General features: G+C 43.4%; 1 protein-coding gene across 1 annotated transcript in view; it reads left to right on the forward strand.

The window, feature by feature from the left end:
* The first annotated feature begins 703 nt into the window (after positions 1–703).
* The window catches only part of LOC147421733 (FKBP-like peptidyl-prolyl cis-trans isomerase family protein), a 55880-nt gene continuing 42722 nt past the window's right edge, over positions 704–13861 (forward strand). The window contains exons 1-2 of the mRNA XM_086502889.1: positions 704–942; positions 5971–6080. Of these exons, the coding sequence (XP_086359015.1) occupies positions 801–942; positions 5971–6080 (252 nt within the window). The 5' untranslated portion in view covers positions 704–800. The remainder of the gene's footprint in view (positions 943–5970; positions 6081–13861) is intronic.

A 13861-nucleotide genomic window follows, 5' to 3' on the forward strand; every position in this document is an offset into this window, starting at 1 on the left:
CACACCATACATACGTATGGTTTTTTCTTCTTTTTACGGGCACAAGCATCGCAAATGCATGAAATGCATCTCGTTTTGTTTTTATTATAGTATGGAAACGTTTACATTCATAATCTTTTCATGCAAAATCTCATTTGTGATGCGAGGTCATAGAGTTTTTGGTGAAAGCTTTGAGGAGAGAAGATTGTGTTTGACACAATACTCAATGCTCCTTTTTAGATTACTCAATACTCTCTCTTTCTCATCCTCTTTCACTTTGTCCCTTGTGACAGGGTGTTGACATTTGTGTACATATCTCTTTAAAGAGGGGCATTGAATATTGCATTGTCAAACATTATTTTTCATGCTTTTAGAATATATTGTAATCTAAATAGTTCATTGTTACACTTTTTTTCAAAAATTTTATTGTGATACCACATGTTTTAAAATACTAGTGTCACTTTCTATTTTTCTCTCTCACAAACAAGCCTCTTATTATATGAAATTCTTCAAAATAGCTTTATGTAAGCCATAGTGAATTTTCACCTTGTTCAAAGGGAGAGGTACACAAATGTCAACACTCTCTCACAAGGACCTAAAAGCAATTATAAAAAAAGTTTATTATTACCAGCTTGCCACGTGGCACTAATCCACAAACTTTATCCCATGGTGGAGAGATGCACCCAAAATCCAACCCTCTACTAAGGACTACTTAGAGACAGACGAGGAATGATTTTGCAATAGGGACGGGCATGCAGATTTTGGTGTTTAAACAGCACTTTTAGAATTGTGTAGACTGTATCGGGCACCATCGCGCGGAGATGGGGAAAGACTCCAAGGCCAAAGAGAGCAGCAAGGGCAAGGGAAAACAGGCTTCCAACAGTGATGAAGGAGCCTCCAAAGGGAAAGGCAAAGGAAGCAAGGGCGCTGATGATGGTCTTGGCACGTGTACCTACGTCAAAGGTACTCTTATGGGTTTTTCCTTGATGAAAATCACATATGTACTTTCTGTCGTAGACACATGTCGCAGGTAGGCTTGTATTTGCACTTGGTAGTTCCAAGGCCAGTGTTGTATAATCTCTCTGTTTAAAATGGATCCTTGGACAATCAATGGCAACCATGGTGGCTTTTATCAAGGCTCACTTTGTCCACTTGGCATGTGATTGTCAATCAAGACATGGAAGCATGGTTTGAACTGAACAGCTAGGCTGAAACCGTGTCGCATAACTGCCACATCATAACTAAAATATATATTTTTTGTTATTCCTTTATGAGAGTTATCCCAGCAGTTAATACAACGCCGGCAGATGGGACCCCTCGCCAAATTTGGTTCCTAGCCTCGAGAGGTGGTGTAAATAGTGGGCACTAGGAAGAGAGAAGAATTTTCGGGTCTAGTACAAGGCTGAATGGATGGATAGACCACAGATTGTCGAGAGGAGCACCTAGAAATGTAGAGGATAGAGAGAGAAGCTGAAGAGACAGGATGGGGTTGGACCAAGAATGCAAAGAGAGCTTGGATGGAGATCTCTTGCAAAAATGCAAGGGAGGAAGAGAGAAGAAGAGAGAAATTGCTAGTCCGCCACGCCGTGTCATCTTCTCTCTTTTCTCTTTTTAGTTGTTTTTCCGTCTGATCCCTTGCCAAAAGTGATTACACATAGTGGTCCTTACTCCTACCAAGAACAGACAGAGCACAATGGCGTTTCTAGATGCTACAAAGTTCTTGTAGTTTCTTCTCGACGTGGCATCCTCTGAAAAGTTTCCAACATTTTTTGAATTCCATGTTGTCCCCTTTGATGCCCCAGGTGGTACCACCTCCTTCGGCACTAGAAAGTACAAGAACTTCCAACCGACAGCCTACTCAGCATTTTGTCGAATCTTTAGGAACATGGTACAACTGTCTGACCTTGATCCACCGGTGCAACCGCCTGTGCCGCAACCGTCGCCACCACCTTCCCCACCACCACGGGGTACAATGGTTGGAGCCCTTATGGATATCCCTATTATCGACATTCGGGGTTTGCATTGAACCAACCAAAAGGGAGGGCGAGCAGCGGGCGTAGGGAAGGGGGAGCGATGACGAACAACAAAGGGTGCAACAACAATGAGCGCGTGGTTAATACGCGTGGCATTATGTAAACTGTTTTTAGAGGCCAAGGGCCTTTAAATATGACCCGTGGACTCTCACTCTGGAAGTCTACTCGTGAAGGATGCAGAGTAGAGCCATGGGAGTTGTACTTGGCTCAAGCAATATAAAGAAATAGCGAAAGGGGTGCCAAGGTTTTGGGCCAGTGCTCTCTCGGGGTGGAACTCCGCCACTCCCCGTCTCGTGTGTTGTCTATCTCTTTCGGTTAAGTTTTTTTTTGAAATACTTAAAGTTGTTCAATCTATTCTTTTCGGTTGGCATGTCACAAGACGGGCGCCACGTGTCGACAGAAAAGTACAGACTGAACAAACTTTTAGCACTTCAATAACAACTGAACTGAAAAAGAGAGACGACACGCGACACGGAGTGGCGAAGTTCCACCCCAGAGAGTATTGGCCCCAAACCCTGGCACCCCTTTCGGAATTTCTTTATATTGCATCAACACAGTACAAGCCAATACTCCAGACTCCTCACCTTCTCCAGGAAGCATGTCCGAGAATGAGCCCATGGCCTCATATTTAAAGGCCCTAGGCCCGAAAAGCAGTTTACAGTAAAAAGCGCCTTCAAACTCAAAAGCATCTGGTCCAAAAGCAAAGCCAAAAAAAGCTGCCAACGTAAATCACGGAATTCCGTACAGTTGCCATGTCAACAGTCAACGCGAAACGTGGAAATCCGTACAGTTTGCTACGTCATCAATTCAGCTTGAAATCCGAAAATCTGTACAATCTGCCACGTCGGCGGAAATTTGCTGCTTTCTTCTTCTGTTGCTTCTGCTTCTTCTAGGGTTTAGGCCCCTCGGCCAACATCTGCAAGTTGGCTCCATTCTTCAAGGCTTTGACACGTCAGCAGTTTGTTACATGGCATGTGGTGCCCATCCCCGTGACAGCCTGCGTCGCTTGGAGGTGCTTAGAGTAACCATTGCTCATTCTATATACACAACCCTCCTCTCCCTCCTCGGGATATAACCAGGTTTGTGCCATGAGTAAAAACAGCATGTTGCAAACATTCAATACTCGCCCCATAAATAACCATCCAGGTCCGGGCCATGGGTATGTGCAGGCATTATCTGTCAAAGTCGACGATGTGGAAGTGTATAGACCAAGGGGGGGGAGAGAGAGAGAGAGAGAGAGAGAGAGAGAGAGAGAGAGAGAGAGAGAGAGAGAGAGAGAGAGAGAGAGAGAGATGTTCTTGAACCAACCAACCTTGGCAATGAGGTAGTAGGCAAAAAGGGGAGAGAGAATGTGGTCGTCAGTCGAGTGCTGTTGTTGGCAGGATTTTAAAATGCTAAGCAGTGATATGGCGAGGGCGATCTGAGTTGTGGGCATTACAAAACGCTAGGGCCGGAGAGGGAACGTGGTCATCTTGCCAAGTTGCCACCGTGCAAGTGTTTCAAAATGCAGCTGTGTTTCCTTTGTCCCTTCCAAAGTACCAACTCACATTGAAAATGCTAAAGTTCTCTTCTCTATAGCGTTTTAGAATCAGACAAATTTCATACAATATTTTTAAACAATTTCTCAAACAGATTCTCAAACAAAGTTCAAAAACTGTGTAACTAAGACTTTAAAAAGCAATTTTCGTGTACCTTGGTCACTCCAGCTTGAAAAGACCGGCTTTCCATTTTGAGACCTACACCAAAGTTATGGTTGGGTTTATGCCATAAGGGTGTAGCTGACTGTAGAATGGTCATAAGTTCTTGAATAGTCGAAACTGGCCTAGATAGACAATGTTCCCGTAGCGGTGATGGCAGTCCAATGATATAGCAATCACACTGGGCCTCCGAGGTTATCAACTGGAGGAGAGACACCTGATGATAGATGTCGAGAAATTTCAAGTTGTAATTTGTTAGGGTTTCCGTGGCACACATTTCAAGATACCCCATGCTGCCAGAATCTGCACTCGGAAGGAAGATGTCAAATGGCATGTAACTTCGGGCAAAATTTTTCTTGAAAGCTTGTCAAGTCCTTGAAGTGTGCGGTCTACTTTCAGAAAAGCACATGACTGGAGCTCCCATACCACTGTAATGGGAGGGCATCGAGTGCCAACGGAAAAGATCAGACTGAACAGGCTTTAGTCGCTTCAAAACAACTAAACGGAAAGAGATGCACGACACGCGAGACACGGAGTGGCAGAGTTCCATCCAAGAGAGCACTGGCCCCAAACGATGTTGCCCCTTTCGTTATTTCTTTATATTCCTTCAACACGTTAAATTCTGGTATCACTCCTCTGGACCTCCAGGCAGTAGGATACAGAGTTAGCCCTCTTCTCATAGTTAAAGGCCTTTGGCCCTCAAAACCAGTTAACATGGAAAGCAAATAGTTTAAAAGCATCTGGTCTTCCAAAAGCTAGCGCCTATGGTGGTTGTCCGTACAGCAGCGCCATGTCAGCAGTCCCGTAAATCGCGGAAAATTTGTATTGGAGGCCATGTCAACAGTCCCGTAAAATACAAAAATCCATAATGCAGGCCATATCAGCATGTCAACGCAATTGGCGGGCGTCCGTACAGCTTCCACGTCAACATGTCTCTCCGCACGGTCTTTAGTGTGTGTGGGTGTCTTTTATTTTAGGCCCCATCGAATGGGGTCCTTAAGTGGCTAGGGGGTTAGGGTTTTAATCCTAACCCTATAGGCCACTCGGCGAGGATCAAAAGTTGGTGAAATCTTTGCCTTCTTTTGCTTCTGCTAGGGTTTTGGCCCCTTGGCTAGAATCTGCAACTTGGCTGGGATTAGAGGCTCGGGCAGCCCTAACCAGCCGGGTTGTCAGTGGCTTGACACGTTAGCAGTTTGTGACACGCTCAACGGTAAAGACACAATTAAGGTGAAAGAGCTACAAAGAACACGTCACATGATGCATCTCATTGGCAATTGCTACCAATCTAGTAAATTTTCAAGATTCAAGCAAACATAGGTTCACAACTAGAGCATGTCACAATCTCCACCATTTTGAAATTATAGTCTAATACAACAGAGAAATCTAAGCTATCAGCCAATGAACATTCAAATGCTCAAACAAGGTTGCATTCCAAACACGTATTTATGAGTCTTCCCATACCATAGAATAAATGCCGTACTGGTATTGAGTGCTTTATGTACTGGTTGTTATCTATACACGCGTGCGGGCTCACACACACATACATGGATGTGTGCATGCATATATCTAGGGTTGTGTACATATGATGTATACATGCAATGCATAAGTAGACATGTGCATCTATTTTTATTCAATACCTAATGAATTTTTTGTACTCGTAGTATTTACCCATATTGTACAATGTTTTTCAACTTTCTTTTGGTACCGTACCTATCCACCTTATGCTCAAAACAAAAACAATGTGACTCTCCAAAACGTACAAAACGATTGGGGCACAAATTTTCACAATAGAAACCCCTTTCAAGTGAAGTAGGGTAAGGTATGAAAAACGTGTTTCATATGAAAGAAATGTTTTGTAAGTTCCATACAGGTATGAAACGCGTTTCTATGCAACACTGTTGTTCACCACCCCTACCATTTGCACTCCTCCTTGAAGGAACTCATTCTCTCTCTCTTTACCTTGTTGTTTTTACTGCATATGTAAGGGGTTTTTTCACTATCGGATCCATTATCCTTGTATGCCTACGGGTTGATGTAATGCCTTCTGGCCCGTAATTTTGAGTACGTAATACAAAAGGGTACTAAGCCCCATCTCTTTAGAGAGAGAGAGAGAGAGAGAGAGAGAGAGAGAGAGAGAGAGAGAGAGAGAGAGAGAGAGAGAGAGAGAGAGAGAGAGAGATGTTATTGTTTCTATGTGGTTAACTTATAGAGAGGAAGTTGAGATTTTTGATGAAATGAATCATTTTTCGACTTTTAATTAGCAAGGCACATTTTATGTGAGAAGCAAGGGAAGATAAATGAAGCATACAAGATGCTGCAGGATGGGTGGTTGAACAATGGTGACAAAGTACCACCCGCAGAGTTTGCCAAGGTACAAGTTTGTTAATGCAGACAACAAATTCTCCTTGTTCTTGTAAAATATATCTTGTGCATTGCTTATGTTATTCTCACAAAAGTTGCTATCCTCATTGTAGCATCCATAGTTTTCAAGAAACTCATTTCTTCAAATCAAGAAACTTATGGACCATTTAAAACGTTTTGAAACTTCTCTTGAACATTTCAAAGGCGATCGCTTTCTACTAGTGTCTAAGTCACATGATCCTATCCACATGTCACTTTGATTGAAGTTTTGGACTTCAAAGTGAGTTTTTGTACATGTGCTATGAGTGTAAGCTCTAAGCGTATGTATTTATGGCTTTGACACTCAAAGATTTTTTAAGTACAAAACTTCTAGTGCAGCGTTTCATAAAGCAATGAAACTGTTTCAAAACTTTTGAAACTCGTTTGATGCGAAAGGTACTATGTTAACGTGTTGCCATACCTGTTCAAACACAGGAAACCATCTAGACAGACATGTTACTTTTCTTGGTTGCTCATACGTGTTACATGAGTCTATCTGTGTGCGACCTTTGGGTCTCTTGTTTACAACGTAATGTTGCTGCACTCTAAAACCTTGCTTCAATTTGTAGATTTCTTTCTTAAGAAGATACATCTTGTCTTCATTTCACCCAAGTGTTGTTAAATGACAAATTTTATAGCTTCCTTGTAGCAATAGAGATGATTGCATTCATCATTTAAGCTAACTTGACTTGCACATTATTTAATATAAGGTAGAAGTGTTGATTTGTCTCCTTGCAAAAGGTTAAGATCACTGATTTTGTACTCTTTTGGAGTAGATTTCAGCCATCAGTGAGTTAGCTTTACAAATGTAAAATTTGGTCAGGGTGCAAAAATAGGTGGAGAATCTTGGACTTGAGTTGTTGAGAAGAGGGTGTATAGGATTGAGAGGAAATAAGAGGAGAAGATGGAAAGAATTTGGGGAGAGAAGGCGAGGGAAAACGAAATTTCTAAAATCTTCTTCTTCTTTATCATGCATGTCTTCATTGAAGACAACATCTTTGCTGACCACAATTCCCTTTGTTGGATCCTATAGTCGGAAGGCTTTACTTGTAGAGCTAGACCCCTAAATTCCATCCGCTTCAACTTTGCATTGGCCTTCTCTTTTGGAACCAAAATGTGTGCAGGATGTGCGAAAGTTGTGGAATATGAAGTAGAAGGCTTACTGGCTCTACATACTGGCAGCTTCTATATTTCCGTACACACCAATCTTCCTGGTTTTGGGAAGATTCGTTTGCTGCCTGCCAATGGCGAACTCGAAAGCATTCATCCTTAAATCCTAACGCTAACCACCTCAGCCAGGTGTTTTCAACTTTTCAGTGCTGCCACCATTGCATACCTACAATCTGAAAAAAAGAATCCTCAACCACCTCTCAACCCCTCGTCCACTTGCGTCTGTCGCCTGTTGCTGAGGTACATGCCGTCGCCCTGCTGCTCAGATCCCTTCAATCAAAATTGGCATCGACGTCGACCTGTGCTCTTTCTTTCCCTTCAATCAAAATTGGTATCAACACCAGATTTTCATTAATACTCTTTTTTCCAAATCGTAGGGACATACTAGTTGGGAAGAATATAACTTGTTTTCTTTGCAATGTTTTTCGTTAGGACATGATGTAGTATATACGTGTCCTTATTGACCGCTTCATCTCACAAAGACTTGGATACATTAGCATAATTAATCATGCAAGGCATCATCTCCATCACCATGTGATCCTTTCTCTGCATTTCTCTTCTTGGTCTAGGAGACTATGGAGTAGAGAGTACTTTTTTAAAAAGTTCTTGAGTTGGGTATTGACAAACTCCTATTGAAACTATTTGAATGTTTTTGACTTTGCTCCTAAGAGGAAATTTCAAGTCATTTATTGACCACACGCTGCTATAAGAGGAAAAATTTATTGACCACACACAAGCATTGAATAGAGTCTCCCTGGCTGAAAATTTAGCTTCATGGGAAAAATGATCTCTATGTTGCTTGTCATTTTGGCAAGCTTATTAACACACGCTGCTATAAGAGGAATGAAGCGTAGACCCTTCACCATGTGATGCATCTGTGCATAGTAGCAAAAGGAAGGTACCCCGGTTGTGCATGCCATAAGAGAGAGTCTTTAATACCTTTGATACGGACTTCAGCAATCACTTGGCAAGATTCCAAAAGATTGATGTGCTTTTGTTGTGGTGTGAAGAGAGTTTTCCACTTCTCTCCCTGTAGATCTTTGTCAATCCCTAGCCGGATCCATCTTGCACACATGACATGACACAAGCGAAACTCACATCTAGACACACGTAGTGAGCGGACATCCGGCTCACCTCCCAGCCTTAGAGCCAATACGGGCATTTGAGCCTTGGAGTGCCAATACGGGCTCACCTTCGAGCCTTGGAGCCTGCAGAGCCAACGAGCAAGCCTCTGCCACAAGGGCCGGTGTCCCATACCACCAAGCCCACACCCGTACGGGTGTGCGGACAGAGCTGCCAAGGGCCTAGAGTCCAAGTGTGTGGTGATCACACCAGATGTTTCACAAATGAGATTCAAGTCCTATTTACAGGACCTTATAACCAAAGGGCCAGGTTCACACTTGTCGGACATACTGCAAGTGTCCATCCTGATGTCTGGGACGCAACACTTCCCCCCTTATTTTTAATTGTTTTCCTTAGCAATATCCTCAGTTATAAAACCGGAAAAACAATTTCTTAAGGGTCTAACTGACTCCTAAGTGGCTTGGGATTCAAGACGATGCTTCCACTTGATCAAATTTTTGTGGTATGAGACTTGCGAGACTTGTAGACCCTTTGATTTAAAACCAATTCGGGTTCAAGTAGAACATAACGGGGTGTATCTTGCAAGTTTGGGACTTTCTCAAGAGGAATCACTAAGTCATCGTGCCTGAACCGTTCTTTTAGACGCCTCACGTGGAACACGGGATGAACAGCAATGCCTCGAGGAAAGTCCAGCTTGTAAGAAACCCCACTTATCTTCATTGTGATCTGAAACGGACCACAATAGAGAGAAGATTTGAACATGGACCAATTTGGATCGTTTCGGAATCCTTTAGTATCCTGAGGTACACTCACATGCCCTCTTGGAGTTTGCGGGGTTGTCGATGTTGATTAACATAAAAAGTGTCACAATCTTGTGCCGTCTTTATGTTCTCTTTTGCGATCTGGAGCATTTCTTGCATATCGTGTAAGAAATCTGTTACCGATCACATCTTGATCCCCTTGAATTCGGTGGCGAGCGATTGGTGGTTTCGGCTCAGAACCGTACATGAGCATAAACGGGGTATAGCCATTAGTCGAGTGCTTTGTATTGTTATAAGCAGGCTCAATCTGTGGTGGGAGGTAGCGTTCCCAAGCAGATTGACGTTGGGAGACGTATGCTTGTAACATGTCTTCCATAGTTTGATTTGTGTTTTCAATCTGTTTGTCAGTTTCAGGATGATATGAGGATGATAGGCACAAGCGGGCCTCAAATTTTTGGAAGACTGTTTGCCAAAAATCCTTAAGAATTTTGAATCACGATCACTGACAATTTTGTCGGGCAAACCGCATAATTTGTATAAATGTTTCACAAAGAGCCGAGCTAAGTCGTAGCTCTCTATGGTGGAACGTGTAGGGATAAATCGCGCCATCTTTGTGAGTCGATCGACGACGACCCAAATGGCATCGTGACCATTGTTGGTTCGGAGTAATCCCCAAATGAGTTTGCCTTTAGACCGCAAAGGTCGGACTAATCGCAGAAAATATTTCAAAGAGATCTGTCCATACCACAAAGTGGGCACCAAAGAGGTAATGGTGTCAAACTTTCAAAGCATGAATGATCGCCAACAATTTCTTCTCCCATGTGAAATACATGTCTGTACGTCTGTGATCTTGCGACTTTCGTTACCATATACATGTGGTAGTGATGTGTGTGAACACACTAGGACCGCCGGGGCATTTTTTCCCTCTTTAGGAGGTTTTTTTCCTGTGCATTGTATATACACCCATCACTCTAGGGCTATCTATCTTTCCATTGCATACTAAGTAATATACTCTCTGTTGTGTGCCTTGAGCTCTTTTGTCTTCTCCAAGCTGTGTGTTTTCCTGCAACCCTAATTCCAACAATTGGTATCAGAGCAAGTTGCGTCCTCCCCGGCTTAGTCGCCAGCAGCTCCAACACACGCTTGCTCACTTTCTCCGATTTTTGTGAGCTTTGGCGAGCGTTTGCAGGTCGACAAAATTTTTGGGTAAGCTCGTAGAGCTTAGTCTGCTCAGATTTCTGATTCGGACCCATTTCGGCCTCCGTTTCCACTACAGGCAGTATTGCACAGGCTATTTCGTTATTTTGTGCAAAATTTCTATCAGTGCCGTTTTCTGCATAACAGGTCCCTTACAGTCTTCTACGGTTTGTGCTATATAGCATGTGTTGTTCTCGCTTCATTTCTCCTCTTTTCGGGCGATTTTCACATCAGGTGCAACATTTACCATGGCTGACAACAACACAGATGTGTTCAAGATGTTTGCTGCTGAGGACAGATTGGATGGGGACAATTACCCTATGTGGGCTTACATGATGCAACACGTTCTTTTGTCAAAGGGCGTTTGGAATATTGTGCAGGGCATTGATGTATGTCCTGGTTCTAAGATATAGGTGATGTTGAGGATGTTGCAGGTCTTGCTGCAAGGATTGCTGTTATTAGAGTTGTTTTGCTTACGGCAGAGCAAGCTCGTTGGGATGTAAAGGATGCACAGACTCATGTGTTGATTGCGTTGTCTGTGAAGCGCACCATTACTCCTCACATTCGTTCAGCGAATCTGCAAAACAGGCTTGGGATATTTTGGCTGGTCTTTATGCAAGTCGCAATGAGGCAAAAATTGCATTGCTGCGTAAAGAGCTGGAATCTGAGATTATGCTTGAGGAAGATGATATGGACACTTTTCTTGCTGGTGTCAAGGATATAGGCTTTTATTGCTGGTCAAAGAAAGGGTGGAACAGCAATGCAGCCACTTCTTATGGTTCTTCTGCGAGTGGAAAATCTCATGTTCCTAGTGCTTCTGCTGGCAGCAATTCGTTTGGAAATTCTAGTGATAAGGGCAAAAAGAAGATGCGTTGCCATTATTGTAAAGCTAATGATCACTTAATCAAGCAGTGTCCTAAGTTGAAGGCCAAAGAGGCTAAGAAGAAAGAGGGTGGTTCCACTGCAAATATTGGCTCCTCTACAAATGCAGTTGTTGTTGAGTCTTCTGTGAAAGGAGACTGTGATGTTGATGTTGATGCAGAATGGGCTTTTAGTGCAAAGTATATCTATAATCTTGCTATCCATGATGCATGCATGTCAGTTGCTGCAGATTCACATGTGGTATTTTGACAGTGGTGCTACAAAACACATTACCTCACATCATGATTTGTTCACCTCTCGAATCTGTCCCTTATGGGAATTCAGTCACTTGTGCCAACAATGCCTCTTATTCGGTTCAAGGAGTTAGAAAGATTGTGCTTATTGTAGCAAATGACAGTTCTTTTACACTTGTTGATGCACTTTATGTACCTGGGATCAAGAAGAACCTTTTGTCTGTATCTGCACTTGCTAGACTTGGTCTTGTAGTGAAATTTGTGGATGACAGATGTACAGTACATGATCTCAGTTTCGGTGATGAAATTGTTGCATCTGGCATTTTATGCCGTGGTCTGTATAAGCTCACTTTGTATGACAAGCGTGGGCATAATCTTGCAAATGCAGTTTTGGATTCAAAGGCTATTTCAGATGCAAAACTTTGGCATGCACGTTTTGGTCATCTGAATTTTGCCAGTCCGCTGCGTTTGCAGAAATCTGATATGGTTGCTTCTTTGCAGCCTCTTGAAGCACCTGTCAAACACGTTTGTGAAAGCTGTATTTTGGATAAGATGCAGCGTTCTAAGTTTAAAAGGATGGTTCAGTTAGGGTCACATGCAGGTTGCAGCTTGTGCATATTGATGTTTGTGGACCCATGCAAACTCCGACCTTGGGCAATTACCTTTACTTTGTGACGTTCATTGATGATATGAAGTCCGAAGTATTATACTTTCATTGATGATATGAAGTCCGAAGTATTATGTGCTTCAAACAATTTCTGGCTATGGTTGAAAATGTCTCGAAATGTACTATGGGCACCCTCCGTTCCGATCGAGGGGGGGAGTATATGTCTCATGAATTGAATGCATTTTTGGCTAGTCGTGGGATAAAACACCAATGTACAGTGCCTTATACGCCTCAGCAAAATGGTCTTGCTGAGAGGAAAGACAGGTCACTTACGGAAATGGCACGATGTATGGTCAAAAGTCAAGCTTTGCCGCATTCATTTTGGCTCGAGGTCATCATGTGTGCCACTTATGTACTTATTAGGTGTCCTACGAAAGCTTTGCAATCTATTACTCCATATGAAGCATGGCATGATAGAAAGCCTTCTATTGAGCACATGCGTGTTTTTGGCTGTTTGGCATGCTTTGGTGCTGTAGCAGGGCTACAGTGTCACTTCACAGGATAGTTGGACAGTTGGTTACGGTTGGTCTGGTTCACACTAGACGGATCCTCTGGGTTGGGGAGTGACACGTGGCAGGGTACCGACGGTGGTCTAGTGGACATCGTGGCCAGGTCACCACCAGCACTCAGTTTGGAGATAGACTTAGCTAATTGGACATTTATGAGCCGTTGGTGGCTTTTTATGGTTGTACATATGAGTAGTCGTTTTGGGCCATTAGTATTATCTTTCATGTAGTCGTTTAGAGTGAGTCTATATACAGGGCACTTATTCACCATCCCATCTGAGCCTCGACACCCCATTGTATCTGAGAGTCCTGGGCTGGACTTGAGTGTACTGCCACGCCAGAGTTTGTATCAGTTCTTTGAGATAGTCGAGTCATTTGTTGTGGTCTACTGTTGCTATTGTGTCTCTGTGAGCTCAGTTGTTGTCTATTGTTTCCTGTTTTCAGTCTGTTTTGAGTGAGATTGTCACGGACATTGCACTGAGGAGCACCCACTGTAGAGAGCATGACACACTATCTGCGCTATAGGTGCTCTCATTTTGGCGATCACGGTGGGACCTCAACTGAAGTCTCACTCTCTGTGAGGTGCACATCTTGAAGCTAGTTGGGTTTATCTAGCTTCGCCTACTTTGCCTGGCACTGTGTAATGATCTGGTCCTCTCTCGCCCTGGTTTATCTGGTCTGGTCCTATCTCGCCCTGGTCCAATTGGTCTGGTCTCTCTAGCGTGGTCCAATCAGTCCTCGTCCCTGGTCTAGTCCTCCTCGTCTTTGGTCCAGCCTGGTCTAGTCACTTACTTGGTCTAGTAGAGTTTAGACCAGTCTTCAGCCAGTTCAAGGTTTTCTTGCCCACAGCTTGGTTGGATTGGTGGTCGCTGCATGACACATACAAGGAGGTCCGTCGAGTGTCAAAGCGCACTACTGAGTCCTCTGAAGTACTACAACAGAAGACGACCCTTGGTACCTAGTAGAAGTCCATCAACCTCATCACCCATACCTCCACATACGACATCACCCATCTCTCCCTTCGGTTCCACATCTTCCAGATCACCTTCTCCAGTAAAAAGCTCTCTCCTATTCTGCTACAGCAGGCTACTGAGCAACAGGCTCAGCAAGGGGCCATGGAGCCGTTGGCTAGTGTTTTGGCCAAGGTAAACATCAAGTTCTCTACATTCAAAGGACTCTCTTCAGAAGATGCTGACGACCATGCAAGGAGGTTTGTATCTCTCTGTAGGGGTCGTGGTCTTAACAGGGAAGAT

Source organism: Adiantum capillus-veneris, chromosome 27 (assembly GCF_014529385.1).
Source record: "Adiantum capillus-veneris isolate H3 chromosome 27, ASM1452938v2, whole genome shotgun sequence".
Lineage (NCBI taxonomy): Eukaryota > Viridiplantae > Streptophyta > Polypodiopsida > Polypodiales > Pteridaceae > Adiantum > Adiantum capillus-veneris.